The 20,949-nt window shown below is 40.3% G+C and overlaps 1 protein-coding gene across 1 annotated transcript in view; it reads left to right on the top strand.

Moving 5' to 3' along the window:
• The first annotated feature begins 773 nt into the window (after positions 1–773).
• Positions 774–20,949, top strand: part of LOC140076555 (class I histocompatibility antigen, F10 alpha chain-like) — a 64,731-nt gene continuing 44,555 nt past the window's right edge. The window contains exons 1-2 of the mRNA XM_072123127.1: positions 774–933; positions 12,220–12,480. Of these exons, the coding sequence (XP_071979228.1) occupies positions 876–933; positions 12,220–12,480 (319 nt within the window). The 5' untranslated portion in view covers positions 774–875. The remainder of the gene's footprint in view (positions 934–12,219; positions 12,481–20,949) is intronic.

The following is a 20,949-nucleotide window of genomic DNA, read 5'->3' as shown; positions in this document are numbered from 1 at the left end:
TAAAGTTTAAGGATTTACTTAACAGGGAGCGGGGGGGGGGGGCAGCATTTTAATATTCGCCTCAGGCAGCAAATATACTAGAATCGGCCCTGCCTCCATCCATCTCTATAGTACAGCGTCCATATATATCCAGTGTACAGATCATATAATTGGATATTTGGGAACATAGACATCATATACTTCTCCATTACTCCTGAGGGGAAGTAACAAGAATTCAGGGAGAACACAGACTTCTGCCGTCTAACCCCTCAGATGCTGCTGTTATTGCTGTAAGGGGAATCAGAGATGTTCTATGTAGGAGGAGTCTCCTCCGGGTTGTCTCTTAGCACTAGAATTACCACTTCTGCGACTTAAAAATACAGTCCCCAATGCCAATGTGTCTTATGGCTTCATCCGCTCACTATGTGACTGCGTCTTATCCCTCCTGAGCTCTGAGGACGCGTTCACACGTTCAGTTTTTCAGATGCAGTTTCTGATGTCCAAACCAGGAGTGGAGTGAGAATAGAGGAGGAGGAGCAGCGCTCAGTGATATGTTCTCACCCATTATCATCAACACCCGCTTTTGGCTCTGAAAACTGCATCTGCCAAACTAAAGGTGTGAATACTCCCCGACAAGTTTCCCATAAATCTTCAGCATTTCTCGAAAATCTCCAGTTTTCCTTTCACTTTCTCCAGAGTGTAACCTCTCCAGCCTCACTCTGCCCGGTAACTGCTGAGCAGCGGGAAAGTCTCTCTCCTATTGGAGGAAAGTGTAAGTAGCGTCCAATCAGAGCTGAGCTTCGCCTCCAGTCACTGTGATACAGAGTTACAGCTGCGTTTGTATCTGGAGACACTTGTGTTCTGTGACTCGGGGTCCCCCCAAATAACCCCCCAGGATGAGAAAGATGTACCCCCTCATTGTGCTGCTCCTGCACCTGTCTGCCGGTCATTGTGGTGAGTTATTATACCTTATATCACATGATTATTATCTCCTATGTATCTAGTATGTTGTGTATTGTGGTGAGTTATTATACCTTATATCACACGATTATTATCTCTTATGTATCTAGTATGTTGTGTATTGTGGTGAGTTATTATACCTTATATTACACGATTATTATCTCTTATGTATCTAGTATGTTGTGTATTGTGGTGAGTTATTATACCTTATATTACACGAGTATTATCTCTTATGTATCTAGTATGTTGTGTATTGTGGTGAGTTATTATACCTTATATCACACGATTATTATCTCTTATGTATCTAGTATGTTGTGTATTGTGGTGAGTTATTATACCTTATATCACACGATTATTATCTCTTATGTATCTAGTATGTTGTGTATTGTGGCGAGTTATTATACCTTATATCACACGATTATTATCTCTTATGTATCTAGTATGTTGTGTATTGTGGAGAGTTATTATACCTTATATCACACGATTATTATCTCCTATGTATCTAGTATGGAGGAAATTTGCTTACCGAAATTTCCATTTCTTTCAGTCCGTGAGGCAGCACACATATGGGGATTTATCCCCTAGGTACAACTCAGAAGAGAACAGGTTAACAAGCAGTAGTAGACAATTAAACAATTAGTGTCTTGGTGACTCCCCCTATATAAGGCCGGAGCACACACACAACCCTTGTATGGTATATAGCAATAACGTTTCATCATTTAAGGGCGGGAAAGTTGTGCTGCCTCACGGACTAAAAGAAATGGAAATTTCGGTAAGCAAATTTCCTCCTTCTTTTTCGTCCGTTTGGCAGCACACATATGGGACTTAGCAAGCAGTACTTATGGGGAGGGATCTTAGTCGCCTTGTGACCGCCTTGTGTAAGGCTGAAGCATTAGGAGGCAGAGAAGTCCATCCTGCAGAGATTTATAGATGGGGATAGAGAGGACCACGTGGCTGCTCTGTAGGACTGATAGACGTGACAGAGCTCAGCTACAGAAGCTGATGTAGAGTCGGCTCTCAGCTGGTCTGGAGCTTCATGACCAGAGAGCATCTCATGGAGTCCATGATCCATGTGGACAATTTGTCCCCTTATAAAAATTATTTGAAAATGTATTGTTTAAAAGAATTGTTCTGAAGACTGTAGAAATGGTTGGATGAAGGCTGAGCAGGAAAGTAACATGATGCTTTCTGGTAGGAATCCTTGAAGGACATTGCTTGGAGATCTGCAGTCCTCCTGGACGATGTCGTGGCCATCAAACATGATCATGATCGGCGGCTTTTGAGGATTCTCCTGGCCTTAGGCTTTTAGTGCAGCCAGAAGATACATCCTTTGTGAGTAGGCGCCCTGGACCTCCACTCAGCGCTGGCCAGGATGTGTCATGTGACGTCACATGTCTTCATGCAGGAAGAAGATAGGACGGCCGCTGCCTGGTCACACAGGTGGAGCCAGGTGCGACAGGCTTAGGGACGGGCAGCCCTCTCAGCATTGCGGCTGCAGCAGCTTTGGTCAATAGGGCCAGGCCCACCTAGGTACACAACGTGCATAATTTATGATTCGGTCGTGTGTCCTGGGCTGGCCATTAGCATCACTGCTACGGTTGGTACAGCGATAGTAACGCCACTGATTATTCTGGATATCAGAAATATGACTAAGGACATCAAGTGTCAACAGCTGAAGATTCGCCTCTGCTTAGCGCAGGGTTTTGCATTCTCTTGTAAGTTGGAGACTTGAGGAACTTTTTTTTATAGTAAATTACTTATGTAGGCAGCAGCAGGCTTGGACTGGCCTGCGGGGATACCAGTCAAAACCCCTTGGGCCCTTATCATGAGTCACCATCTCCTGCCTGTGTCTGTGCAGGCACATTCAGCTGAGGCTGGAGGAGGGGGGCAGCAGGGGGGACTATGACGTCCTGCAGGAGGGAGGGACAGGTTCCCTGCTCTTCCCACAGCAGCGCTGGGGCAGTGAGTAAGACATTTCCTCCTCAGCCCCTGCGTCACTGCAGGAGAACATGGCCCCTGATTCACTGGAGGAGCAGACAGTGAGCTGTCACTAATTACAGACCAGAGGACGTGGGCCCCCTAGTTGTCACAGTGGGCCCCCTTCCACCTGGTCTTGACAGACATCAGGGGCCACCAATCAGCTAGCAGCTACTGCTGAGTGTCCTCCCCCTGGCACAGCACAGGCTGCCCTCATGTGCAGGAGCTCAGGATGGATGAGGAGCTGCTGATGGCTTCCAGCACAAGAAAAAGGTACAAAATAAAAGTGCATCACATGTACACACACACAGTGCACCTCATTACATCCCTGCAATGTGCACATACATATAGAATAACAGTGGACTCAACAACTACAACTCCCAGCAGTTGAATGAGATACTGAAAGTTGTAGTACTTTGTTAAGTATTGATGTAGAATAAGGATTGATGTCACATGTAACGCACTGGGGCACATTTACTTACCCGGTCCAGTCGCGATCCAGCGGCGGGTTCTCCGGTGCTGATTCGGGTTCTGCCGGGATTCACTAAGGTCCGTGCGCCGATATTCACCAGGTGTCGCTGCTGCGCCGAGGTCCGCTGGAGTTCACCTGCTTTTTTCTGGTGTATGTGAGTGCTTGATCTTGCGACACAAATGGCTTTTTAAATTCTGCGGTTTTTCCGAATCCTTCGGGTTGTCCGGTGGCCACGCCCCCCGATTTCTGTCGCGCGAAAGTCGGCGCGATTGCACCAAAAATCGCGTGCGCCACAATTCCGTGAAATACAGCGCAAAGAGGAAATATTCGGGAAAAACCCGACGGATTCGCGGCTGCGGACCCTTAGTAAATGTGCCCCACTGACTCTGTTTACAAATGGAATCAAAGTGCACAGGGGTGGGATGGGCTTCTATGCAGACGCATGCAATCAGTAACTCGCACCCGGTGTCTTGTATTGTCCAAATGCAAGGGCTGAAGGAATCAATCCGTTGCGTGTGACCGCAGCCTCAGTATTACCAGCATACCCCGCGTTACGTGTGACCGCAGCCTCAGTATTGCCAGCATACCCTGCGTTACATGTAACTGCAGCCTCAGTATTACCAGCATACCCCACGTTACATGTGACCACAGCCTCAGTATTACCAGCATACCCTGCGTTACGTGTGACCGCAGCCTCAGTATTACCAGCATACCCTGCATTACGTGTGACCGCAGCCTCAGTATTACCAGCATACCCCGCGTTACGTGTGACCGCAGCCTCAGTATTACCAGCATACCCCACGTTACATCTGACCACAGCCTCAGTATTACCAGCATACCCTGCGTTACGTGTGACCGCAGCCTCAGTATTACCAGCATACCCCGCGTTACATGTGACCGCAGCCTCAGTATTACCAGCATACCCTGCATTATGTGTGACCGCAGCCTCAGTATTACCAGCATACCCCGCGTTACATGTGACTGCAGCCTCTGTATTACCAGGATACCTCGCGTTACGTGTGACCGCAGCCTCAGTATTACCAGCATACCCCGCGTTACATGTGACCGCAGCCTCAGTATTACCAGCATACCCTGCATTATGTGTGACCGCAGCCTCAGTATTACCAGCATACCCCGCGTTACGTGTGACCGCAGCCTCAGTATTACCAGCATACCCCGCGTTACATGTGACCACAGCCTCAGTATTACCAGCATACCCTGCGTTACATGTGACCCCAGCCTCGGTATTACCAGTATACCCCGCGTTACGTGTGACCGCAGCCTCAGTTTTACCAACAACCCCCCACCCGTCATGATGTCCATATTGCAGATTCATCACCATTTCAATGCACAAACATTTGAATAAAAAGTGATGAAAAGCTTCTTCACTTCACATATCACTGAAAACATCAGCTTCTCCAGCTCCATACATCAAAGTTTAAAAAAAGTAAGAGGTGTGTGAAACCGAGCCTGTAATAAAAATAATGCAACTTTTTTTTTGTCATTTATACCACATTTGGAAGTTTTCTCCAGCTTCCTAGTACACTGCACGGAATATTAACCCTTAAAGGGTTAAAGGCCAGACCATTTTCATCTCTGATTTTCCATTTTTACTTCTGTGTCTTTAAAAATCCATAACTGTGTTACTTCTATGTACAGAGCTGTATATAACAAATTGTACTTCCTAGTGATGGTATTTAATATTCTATGCCGTGTACTGGAAAGCGGGAAAAAATCCCAATGGGGTAAAATTGCCAAAAAAAAAACATACTTATGCCATTTTTTTGTGGGCTACGTATGTATGGCTTTCACTGTATGTTCCAAGTCATACCTCCCCTTAAAGGAAACCTACCACTTGTAGTGGCAGGTTTCTGATGGAAATACCGGGCTGGTGCCGGAGCTTATTTTCGTTAGTGTTTTAAACCGCGGTATCGCGGTTTAAAACACTTTTTAAACTTTATAGCCGGCGCAGGCAGGTACGCGCTCGGCGCTTACCGTGCGCGCGGCTACATAGAAAGTGAATGAGAACCTGCCTGCGCCGGCTATAAAGTTTAAAAAGTGTTTTAAACAGCGATACCGCGGTTTAAAACACTAACGAAAATATGCTCCGGCACCAGCTCACTCTGAGCTGGTGCCCGGTATTTCCATCAGAAACCTGCCACTACAAGTGGTAGGTTTCCTTTAATTCCTTGGGTAAGTGTGATCACAAGGACACCAAATTCAGAAAGCTTTTATTCAGTTTTTATATAAAAAAATGAACCTTTGGTACAAAGGTGTGTATGAAGAGGACCTAGCCTGTGAACCTTCTTCATATACAGGCAGTCCCTGGGTTATTTACCAGATAGGTTCCTTAGGTTTGTACTTAAGTTGACTTTGTATGTAAGTAGGAATTGTATATTTTATAATTGTAGACCCAGACAAAAAATTTTTTTGTCCCAGTGACAATTAGATTTTCTAAATTTTTTGCTGTAATGAAACCGAAAATTACCAATAAAGCTTCATTACAGACACCTTACAGCTGATCATTACAGTCTGGCACTAAAGTAACATCCAGAGACTTCACCAGAGGTAACAGTGGGCAGAGGGGTATGTCTGTAACTAGGGGTTGTCTGTAAGTCGGGTGTCCTTTAGTAGGGGACCACCTGTACCTGAAACCTGTTAAGGACATACATGTACCATGTGCACTCCTTAAAGGACATCTATCACCAGGATGAAGGATTGTAAACCAAGCACACTTACATGCTGGTGTGCGCCGCCTCTGGCAAGATCTGCTGGTTTACAATCCTTCATCCTGGTGATAAATGTTAAATACTGATTCCAGTAAGTTAAACAGTCCGGCAGATAACAAGCCTCAGGCCCCATTCACACGTTGCAGTTCTTGATCTGTTTTATTTCCATTTAAAAGTTTGTCTGCTGAATGGACATGCATTCATATGGAAGAGGAACAGATTGTCTTTCCAAAGCGTTGAAAAAAGCAACAAAAAACGGAATGTGTGAACATGGCCACAGGCTGCATTCACACCTTGCATTTGTAGCACGTTCAGAAACGCTATGAAAATATACAAGGGGCTGGCTCGCACGTATCCATGAAGCAGCTGGTGGGGCCCCAGAATTAATTTCACTGGTGGGCCCTTGGCACCCCAGTCCGACCCTGGGCAGCAGCACATTGTGATAGACGTGTTAGAATAATAACATAGAAGTATTGTAACACTGGTCTGATTGGCTCACAGCCCCCGATGAATAGAGGACAATATCTTCTCTTGAGTGTTCTATGACTTATGATCCTCATCATCTCCTACATGGGACCCCAGCCTCAGAAAGACGTATCCCTCTGGTTAAAGGGCACCTACCACCACAAATCTGCATGCGCAGACGGCAGGATCGCCGGACGAGGGCGCGCAGCTACGCGGAGCTGCGCGCCGAAGATGGGTGAGTAGGAGGGATAAAGTGGCTACCGGGACGTGGAGTAGCCGCCTCGTGTAATCTCAGATGCGGCTACTCCACGCCCCGGTAGCCGCATAAGTATATTTGAATAAATATCTAATAAAAGTTATCAAAAAAGTGCAGGGACGTGAGGATTAGCCCTTAAAAGGGCTATCCTCACATCCCATTGATCCACCTACCACCCAATCTACCTTTATAGGTAGATTTGTGGTGGTAGGTTCCCTTTAATGTTTGAGGAAGAATCCGGCATTTCCTTGCCATAAATTATTGGGACTGGTTCCTTCACTTCAGTTATGGGCTTTACTCATTGCACTACATCTATGGTGCCAGGCATTCGGCCAGTGCTCTTGTCACTCACTAACTTTTGTTAGCTGATATCAGGGGAAATATTTCCAAAAATACATTTCTAGACTTTCATTACTCTTCTTCAAATTTGAAGTTGAAGATTCAGAAGTTCCATGGAAATAACCAGTCCTCCAGGTATGGAACCTTTAAGGACGTGACTGGCAATGCAGTGGGCAGGAGTCTGAAGCGCTATCCCGATGTTCTCCCGATGTGGAGGCAGGATGGGAATATGAAGATCTGATAGGACAGATGGGAATATGAAGATCTGATAGGACAGTTGATGCCGCGCAGTGATACCGCTGAGGCAGAGATATACAACTAGCAGATTGCTGGTCAGGATCTGTCAGGTGGGAAGGTTACAGAGTCTATACTTGATGTATTGTAGAGGACACCAGGCGTCTGATAAAGACTTTGGCCAATCTGAAGAGAAGGACCTCCTTCTTATTGTTGATATTCCACCAGGCCAGATGCACTAACTCCCACGGTTTTGAGTTAAGTGGCTTTTTACCTACTCATGGAAGGTGTTGCCTGTGACTGAACCGACCCTGTGTACCAAGTCGATGTGATGGAACGACAAACTCATCCTGCTCTTCCTGGATTTTGAGTCTTTATATCTTGAAAATTCAAATAATCCTTTTGGTGGCGCGTCCTTACTCCAGAGCTTTGTCCATATGGCTCTTCTTGCCACGACCAAAGCAACCAGGACTTCAGAGGAATCCTTAATGCTGGTAATAGAAGCATCAGATAGCTATTGTGACAGGTCACATGGCCAGTGGTGGCACAGAGTAGGATTTCATCCCTTGGTCACTGGACCTCTAATGCCGTTATCAGGTGTGGTCCATCCACGCTGAAAATATATAGACAGGACTGGGTGAGTAGGGAAGACGTCATCATCAGTGACTGGAAAGTAGAATCATCCTTTCCCTGTTGTTTCCCTTCAGGATCTTTAGTGGATTCCACTGGTGGTTACATTCTCCTTCCTCAGAAGGAAGATCTGGTCTGGGGCATCAGCTTTAATCTCTGAGATTTAATATTCCTGTAAACAAGAATCTGCAATAGAGAATGATGTCTGAAGATGATCCATGATAAGAAGGCTTGGGCCTGGGATCTATGTGGATCTCTGGATCTGTATGATGGGGTAACACAGGAGAATAGATACAAGACTCATTCTCAATAGGCAATGGGTGAGGACATAACCTCTGCCTAGTTTTCCTCCTCTTTTCATCTCTCATAGGGGTCTGTGACAGCCGCTCAGGAGAGGACGTCTAGTGAAAACACAAAGGACACATTAGTATGAGGTAAAGATGTGTACAGACAAGCCATATGCAGCCAACATCACTGTATGAGGAGTTCTGCTGCCGGGATATGAGAGGATCACTCTCCAATGCCATTCATGTAGAGCAGACTATGGAGAACATACATAGAAGCAGAACCTAGAGATTCATGCTCGTCACCTACCGGGGGCAGAGTGCATGCTCGTCACCTACCGGGGGCAGAGTGCATGCTCGTCACCTACCGGGGGCAGAGTGCATGCTCGTCACCTACCGGGGGCAGAGTGCATGCTCGTCACCTACCGGGGGCAGAGTGCATGCTCGTCACCTACCGGGGGCAGAGTGCATGCTCGTCACCTACCGGGGGCAGAGTGCATGCTCGTCACCTACCGGGGGCAGAGTGCATGCTCGTCACCTACCGGGGGCAGAGTGCATGCTCGTCACCTACCGGGGGCAGAGTGCATGCTCGTCACCTACCGGGGGCAGAGTGCATGCTCGTCACCTACCGGGGGCAGAGTGCATGCTCGTCACCTACCGGGGGCAGAGTGCATGCTCGTCACCTACCGGGGGCAGAGTGCATGCTCCTCACCTACCGGGGGCAGAGTGCATGCTCCTCACCTACCGGGGGCAGAGTGCATGCTCCTCACCTACCGGGGGCAGAGTGCATGCTCCTCACCTACCGGGGGCAGAGTGCATACCGGAGGTCTAGTCCAGAGAAAATGGTTAGTAAATCCAGTGTAAAGATCACAGATTATACACATGAAATACCGGTAAGATAAGTCAGGCAGAGCTCACAGACTCTGCATATAAACCCTGGAGTCAGGGAGCAGGAGTGGCTAGAAATGCAATAAAGTTCTATGCATTTAGCAAGGTAGCATAGGAGACATTAGACCTGAGCATTCAGCAGGTAGACATTATACAAATGCATTCAGCAGCAATACATAGGAGCATTCCTCTTACTTTGTCTTGCAGAGGGCAGAGGTTATCTGGCAGCTGAGACCTGCTGTGAGGTTGCATGATATGACTGCAACAGGTGAATGCAAATTGAAAATGCACCAATACATAGCAATGGCTGATACATGTGCACAAGAAACACCAGAATGTCCAGGACAGGACAATCTATATCGCAGGAGCTCACAATCTATATCCCAGGAACTCACAATCTATATCCCAGGAGCTGACGGTCTATATCCCAGGAACTCACAATCTATATCCCAGGAGCTGACAGTCTATATCCCAGGAGCTGACATGTAATGCTCCCTGTACTGCAAGTGATAGCAGGTCATGCAGAAATCTCTGTACAACATGTGGTAACCGTGTAAATCCTGTACAATATGCAGAGATCTCCAGCAGGAGAAAACAGGTTAAAAATCCGTATAACATATATCACAGGAGGATGAGAGACCAGCGGCCGGTATACAGCCTGGATATACTCACTGATACAATGTGCTGCCTCCATCCAGGGGAACAAATGGTTAATACCAGGAGCAGCGCTGGGCTGCGGCCTATGCAGGAGCCATGGTGAGGCATACAGGGTTAATGAACCACAAGGCCCAGCAGGGAGGAGATACTAGCAGTGATCTCATGTGTCAGTGATGTGTGGTAGATACTCAACACAATCTGTATTATTACCCCTGCATACCTCCCAACATTTGGGAAAAGGAAAGAGGGACAAAATGGCGGCACGCTACGCGTGCCGCGGTGATCCCCCTAAGCCACACCCCCAATCACTCCCTGGCCACGCCCCAAATTTTAGCCATATTAAAAATAATAAAAATCATAATTTAAAAAAAAAATAAAAATTATCCTCATTGGGATTTGAACCCAGAACCTGCAGTGTCCATGTACAATAATAACACAGCGCCTCAACCCACTGAGCTATAACCTCAGTGATTAACAAGTGGAGAATTTTGGTAACTAAGAACTATATACTGCCTTGGTATATAGGGAGGGATCTTCTCAGATTATTGTAATTATTGAGACTATTATTATTATTATTATTATTGAGATGATTATTATTATTTTTACCATTATTAATAATCATCTCCATAATAATAAAATTTATAATAATAATAATAGTCTCAATAATTACAATAATAACCTCTGAGAAGATCTCTCTCTATATATCAGTGCATTAGTCTGTGTCACAGTGTAAATGGCTGATAACACTTCTTCCTCAGCTCTGTATCACTGGGCTTATAGCTCAGTTAGTTAAGCTCCTGTCTATGGTGCAGAGGGTCCCAGGTTCGAATCTCAGCCTGGGCAAAACTTTATTTAATTTAATTAAATAAAGAGCTTGTGTCTGGGGAAGACCTGGAGACCATATATGGACAGATAGAGATCTGAGCTGATGACGTGGTCCCTGCTCTCTCCACTAAGCCCGACACTTCTCTGAAAAGGATTCCCTCCCGATGTCTGCTCTGGGGAACCCTAGGAGATGCAGTGACCATATATGGACAGATCTGAAGCTGATGAGGTGGTCCCTGCTCTGCGCTAAGCCCGACACTTCTCTGAAAAGGATTCCCTCCCGATGTCTGTAGAAGCCATTCTGTACTGTGAGTTCAGACTTTCAAAGTATTTACTATGCGAACACAGCAGCGGGACACAGCGGGACCTGGGGGGAGAATCCGTGACAATATCATAGCTGCCCGTGACGCGGGGCAGGGGTACGAAAAACGGGAAAGTCCCGTCAAAATCGGGACGGTTGGGAGCTATGCCCCTGTAAGGGCAGGAGGGGATCCAGGCGTCTGATGGTGAGGCACGCAGGGTGATGAACCACAAGGCCCAGTAGGTAGGAGATGCAGGAGCGATCTCATGTGCCGGGTACATGGTGGCCGATGTACACCACAGCCTCAGCTATTACCCCTGTAAGGACAGGATAGCTGTACAGGCTCCTCCAGGCCAGAGACCAGCAGCACTATGGTATACAGCCTGAGCTGCGGCCTATGCAGGAGGGGATCCAGGCGTCTGATGGTGAGGCACGCAGGGTGATGAACCACAAGGCCCAGCAGGTAGGAGATGCAGGAGCGATCTCATGCCGGGTACATGGTGGTAGATACACACCACAGCCTCAGCTATTGCCCCTGTAAGGACAGGATAGCTGTACGGGCTCCTCCAGGCCAGAGACCAGCAGTGCTATGGTATACAGCCTAAGCTGCGGCCTATGCAGGAGGGGATCCAGGCGTCTGCTGGTGAGGCACGCACGGTGATGAACCACAAGGCCCAGCAGGGAGGAGATGCAGGAGCGATCTCATGTGCCGGGTACATGGTGGCCAATGTACACCACAGCCTCAGCTATTACCCCTGTAAGGGCAGGATAGCTGTACAGGCTCCTCCAGGACGAGGGACCGCATGCAGCGTATACAGCCCGGGCCGCTCCATCCAAGTGTTCTGTGTAAAGACACAGCGGACCTAGAAAACTTATTATCTGGATAGTTGTTTGGTTTTTCTTTCTTTCTGTGTAGACACACAGGACCTGAACTCTTCTGTCATACCTAAGAGAAAAAGAAATACAAGGGTTGTGTGTGTGCTCCGGCCTTATATAGGGGGAGGCAGCCAAGACACTAATTGTTAATTGTCTACTACTGCTTGTTACCTGTTCTCTTCTGAGTTGTACCGAGGGGATAAATCCCATATGTGTGCTGCCGAACAGACGAAAAAGAAAGGGACAATTCTGTAATGAAATTATTATAATGCGGAAAAATCAGATTTCTTTCAGTCTCAGAAATCCCATTATATTCCCCGGTGACCTGTGACCTCTGTGTCTCTCAGACAGTCACTCTCTGCGGTATTATATGACGGTGGTCTCAGCTCCAGGGTCCGGGCTGCCGGAGTACTCTGCAGTCGGATATGTGGATGATCGGGAGATTGTGAATTATAACTCGGACAGTCGCATCCTGCAACCCAAGGTCCAGTGGATGGAGAAGGTAGAAGCGGAATACTGGGAGACAAACACACAAAGAGCAAGAGGGAATGAGGCCATATTCAGGAATAATGTGAAGATATCGATGGCCCGATTCAACCAGACCGGAGGTGAGAGACACATATACACACATATATATACACACTACCCTGTATACACACTAATATATATACACACTACACTGTATACACACTGATATATACACACTACACTGTATACACACTAATATATACACACTACACTGTATACACACTAATATATATACACTACACTGTATACACACTAATATATATACACACTACACTGCATACACACTGATATATATATACACACTACACTGTATACACCCTAATATATATACATACCACACTGTATACACACTAATATATATACATACTACACTGTATACACACTACACCGTATACACACTAATATATATACATACCACACTGTACACACACTAATATATACACACTACCCTGTATACACACTGATATATATACACACTACACTGTATACACACTGATATATATACACACTACCCTGTATACACACTAATATATATACACTACACTGTATACACACTAATATATATACACACTACACTGTATACACACTAATATATACACACTACACTGTATACACACTACACTGTATACACACTAATATATACACACTACACTGTATACACACTACACTGTATACACACTGATATATACACACTACACTGTATACACACTAATATATACACACTACACTGTATACACACATATATACATACTACACTGTATACACACATATATACACACTACACTGTATACACACTACACTGTATACACACTGATATATACACACTACACTGTATACACACTAATATATACACACTACACTGTATACACACTACACTGTATACACACTGATATATACACACTACACTGTATACACACTAATATATACACACTACACTGTATACACACTGATATATACACACTACACTGTATACACACTAATATATACACACTACACTGTATACACACATATATACATACTACACTGTATACACACTAATATATACACACTACACTGTATACACACATATATACATACTACACTGTATACACACTAATATATACACACTACACTGTATACACACTACACTGTATACACACTACACCGTATACACACTAATATATATACACAATACACTGTATACACACTACACCGTATACACACTAATATATATACACACTACCCTGTATACACACTGATATATACACACTACACGGTATACACACTAATATATATACACACTACACTGTATACACACCACAATGTATGCACACTAATACATATATACACTACACTGTATACACACTAATATATATATACACTACACTGTACACACACTAATATATATACACTACACTGTATACACACACTACACTCTATACACACTGATATATATACACACTACACTGTATACACACAGATATATATACACACTACACTGTATACACACTGATATATACACACTACACTGTATACACACTGATATATACACACTACACTGTATACACACTACACCGTATACACACTAATATATATACACAATACACTGTATACACACTACACCGTATACACACTAATATATATACACACTACCCTGTATACACACTGATATATACACACTACACGGTATACACACTAATATATATACACACTACACTGTATACACACCACAATGTATGCACACTAATACATATATACACTACACTGTATACACACTAATATATATACACTACACTGTACACACACTAATATATATACACTACACTGTATACACACACTACACTGTATACACACTGATATATATACACACTACACTGTATACACACAGATATATATACACACTACACTGTATACACACTAATATATATATACACACTACACTGTATACACACTAATATATATATACACTACACTGTATACACACTAATATATATACACTACACTGTATACACACATATATACATACTACACTGTATACACACTAATATATACACACTACACTGTATACACACTACACTGTATACACACTGATATATACACACTACGCTGTATACACACTAATATATACACACTACACTGTAAACACACATATATACATACTACACTGTATACACACTAATATATACACACTACACTGTATACACACTACACTGTATACACACTGATATATACATACTACACTGTATACACACTAATATATACACACTACACTGTATACACACTGATATATACACACTACACTGTATACACACTAATATATACACACTACACTGTATACACACATATATACATACTACACTGTATACACACTAATATATACACACTACACTGTATACACACTACACTGTATGCACACTGATATATACATACTACACTGTATACACACTGATATATACACACTACACTGTATACACACTAATATATACACACTACACTGTATGCACACTGATATATACACACTACACTGTATACACACTAATATATACACACTACACTGTATACACACATATATACATACTACACTGTATACACACATATATACATACTACACTGTATACACACTACACTGTATACACACTACACTGTATACACACTACACTGTATACACACTGATATATACACACTACACTGTATACACACTGATATATACACACTACACTGTATACACACTACACTGTATACACACTGATATATACACACTACACTGTATACACACTGATATATACGCACTACACTGTATACACACTACACCGTATACACACTAATATATATACACAATACACTGTATACACACTACACCGTATACACACTAATATATATACACACTACACGGTATACACACTAATATATATACACACTACACTGTATGCACACTAATACATATATACACTACACTGTATACACACTAATATATATACACTACACTGTATACACACTAATATATATACACTACACTGTATACACACACTACACTGTATACACACTGATATATATATACAATACACTGTATACACACAGATATATATACACACTACACTGTATACACACTAATATATATATACACACTACACTGTATACACACTAATATATATATACACACTACACTGTATACACACTGATATATACACACTACACTGTATACACACTAATATATACACACTACACTGTATACACACTAATATATATATATACACTACACTGTGTACACACTGATATATACACACTACACTGTATACACACTGATATATACACACTACACTGTATACACACTAATATATATATACACTACACTGTATACACACTAGACTGTATACACACTAATATATATACACTACACTGTATACACACTAATATATATACACACTGCACTGTACACACACTAATATATATATATATATATATATATATATATATATACACTACACTGTATACACACTAATATATATACACACTACACTGTATACACACTGATATATATGCACACTACACTGTATACACACTAATATATATACACACTACACTGTATACACACTGATATATATGCACACTACACTGTATACACACTAATATATATACACACTACACTGTATACACACTAATATATATACACACTACACTGTATACACACTAATATATATACACACTACACTGTATACACACTAATATATATATACACACTACACTGTATACACACTAATATATATATACACACTACACTGTATACACACTAATATATATATATATATACACACTACACTGTATACACACTACACTGTATACACACTAATATATATACACTACACTGTATACACACTGATATATATACACACTACACTGTATACACACTGATATATATATACACACTACACTGTATACACACTAATATATACACACTACACTGTATACACACTAATATATACACACTAATATATACACACCACACTGTATACACACTATGTATATACACACTACACTGTATACACACTAATTTATATATACACACTACATTGTATACACACTAATATATATATACACACTACACCGTATACACACTACACCGTATACACACTACACTGTATACACGATAATATATATACACACTACACTGTATACACGCTAATATATACACACTACACTGTATACACACTAATATATACACACTACACTGTATACACACTAATATATATACACACTACACTGTATACACACTAATATATATATACACACTACACTGTATACACACTAATATATATACACACTACACTGTATACATACTAATATATATATACACACTACACTGTATACACACTAATATATATATATATATATATATATATATACACACTACACTGTATACACACTACACTGTATACACACTAATATATATACACTACACTGTATACACACTGATATATATACACACTACACTGTATACACACTGATATATATACACACTACACTGTATACACACTAATATATATACACACTACACTGCATACACACTGATATATACACACTACACCGTATACACACTACCCTGTATACACACTGATATATACACACTACACGGTATACACACTAATATATATACACACTACACTGTATACACACTAATATATATACACACTACACTGTATACACACTAATATATATACACACTACACTGTATACACACTAATATATATACACTCTACACGGTATACACACTGATATATATACTACACTGTATACACACTAATATATATACACACTACACTGTATACACACCACACTGTATACACACTAATATATATACACACTACACTGTATACACTCTAATATATATACACACTACACTGTATACACACTGATATATACACACTACACTGTATACACACTAATATATATACACACTACACTGTATACACACTAATATATATACACACACTACACTGTATACACACTAATATATATATACACTACACTGTATACACACTAATATATACACACTAATATATACACACCACACTGTATACACACTATGTATATACACACTACACTGTATACACACTAATATATATATACACACTACACCGTATACACACTACACCGTATACACACTACACTGTATACACGCTAATATATATACACACTACACTGTATACACGCTAATATATACACACTACACTGTATACACGCTAATATATACACACTACACTGTATACACGCTAATATATACACACTACACTGTATACACACTAATATATACACACTACACTGTATACACACTAATATATATACACACTACACTGTATACACACTAATATATATACACACTACACTGTATACACACTAATATATATACACACTACACTGTATACACACTAATATATATATACACACTACACTGTATACACACTAATATATATATACACACTACACTGTATACACACTACACTGTATACACACTAATATATATACACTACACTGTATACACACTGATATATATATACACACTACACTGTATACACACTGATATATATACACACTAAACTGTATACACACTAATATATATACACACTACACTGCATACACACTGATATATACACACTACACCGTATACACACTACCCTGTATACACACTGATATATATACACACTACACGGTATACACACTAATATATATACACACTACACGGTATACACACTAATATATATACACACTACACTGTATACACACTAATATATATACACACTACACTGTATAAACACTAATATATATACACACTACACTGTATACACACTAATATATATACACTCTACACGGTATACACACTGATATATATACTACACTGTATACACACTAATATATATACACACTACACTGTATACACACCACACTGTATACACACTAATATATATACACACTACACTGTATACACTCTAATATATATACACACTACACTGTATACACTGATATATATACACACTACACTGTATACACACTAATATATATACACTACACTGTATACACACTAATATATATACACTACACTCTATACACACACTACACTGTATACACACTGATATATATACACACTACACTGTATACACACTGATATATATAGATACACTACACTGTATACACACTAATATATATATATATATATATATATATATATATATATATACACACTACACTGTATACACACTAATATATACACACTACACTGTATACACACTAATATATACACACCACACTGTATACACACTATGTATATACACACTACACTGTATACACACTAATATATATATATATATATATACACACTACACCGTATACACACTACACTGTATACACACTAATATATATACACACTACACTGCATACACACTGATATATACACACTACACCGTATACACACTACCCTGTATACACACTGATATATACACACTACACGGTATACACACTAATATATATACACACTACACTGTATACACACTAATATATATACACACTACACTGTATACACACTAATATATATACACACTACACTGTATACACACCACACTGTATACACACTAATACATATATACACTACACTGTATACACACTAATATATACACACTACACTGTATACACACTGATATATATACACACTACACTGTATACACACTAATATATATACACTACACTCTATACACACACTACACTGTATACACACTGATATATATACACACTACACTGTATACACACTGATATATATAGAGACACTACACTGTATACACACTAATATATATATATATATATATATATATATACACTACACTGTATACACACTAATATATACACACTACACTGTATACACACTAATATATATACACACTACACTGTATACACACCACACTGTATACACACTACACTGTATACACGCTAATATATATACACACCACACTGTATACACACTATGTATATACACACTACACTGTATACACACTAATATATATATACACTACACTGTATACACACTGATATATATATATATACACACTACACCGTATACACACTACACTGTATACACACTAATATATATACACACTACACTGTATACACACTAATATATATACACACTACACTGTATACACACTAATATATATACACACTACACTGTATACACACTAATATATATACACACTACACTGTATACACACCACACTGTATACACACTAATATATATATATATACACACTACACCGTATACACACTACACTGTATACACACTAATATATATACACACTACACTGTATACACACTAATATATATACACACTACACTGTATACACACTAATATATATACACACTACACTGTATACACACCACACTGTATACACACTAATACATATATACACTACACTGTATACACACTAATATATATACACACTACACTGTATACACACTAATATATATACACACTACACGGTATACACACTAATATATACACACTCTACACTGTATACACACTGATATATATACACACTCTACACTGTATACACACTGATATATATACACACTACACTGTATACACACTGATATATATACACACTACACTGTATACACACTGATATATATACACACTACACTGTATACACACTAATATATATACACTACACTCTATACACACACTACACTGTATACACACTGATATATATACACACTACACTGTATACACACTGATATAAATACACACTACACTGTATACACACTAATATATATAGATACACTACACTGTATACACACTAATATATATATATATATATATATATATATATATATATACACTACACTGTATACACACTAATATATACACTACACTGTATACACACTAATATATACACACCACACTGTATACACACTATGTATATACACACTACACTGTATACACACTAATATATATATATATACACACTACATTGTATACACACTAATATATATATATACACTACACTGTATACACACTAATATATATACACACTACACTGTATACACGCTAATATATACACACTACACTGTATACACGCTAATATATACACACTACACTGTATACACACTAATATATATACACACTACACTGTATACACACTGATATATATACACTACACTGTATACACACTAATATATATACACACTACACTGTATACACACTAATATATATACACACTACACTGTATACACACTAATATATATACACTACACTGTATACACACTCATATATATACACACTACACTGTATACACACTAATATATATACACTACACTGTATACACACTAATATATACACACTACACTGAATACACACTGATATATACACACTACACTGTATACACACTAATATATATATACACACTACACTGTATACACACTAATATATACACTACACTGTATACACACTAATATATACACACCACACTGTATACACACTATGTATATACACACTACACTGTATACACACTAATATATATATATACACACTA

Source organism: Engystomops pustulosus, chromosome 9 (genome assembly GCF_040894005.1).
Source record: "Engystomops pustulosus chromosome 9, aEngPut4.maternal, whole genome shotgun sequence".
Taxonomy (NCBI): Eukaryota; Metazoa; Chordata; class Amphibia; order Anura; family Leptodactylidae; genus Engystomops; species Engystomops pustulosus.
Note: the sequence above shows the minus strand (reverse complement) of the source record. Positions and strands in the feature narration are given on the sequence as shown.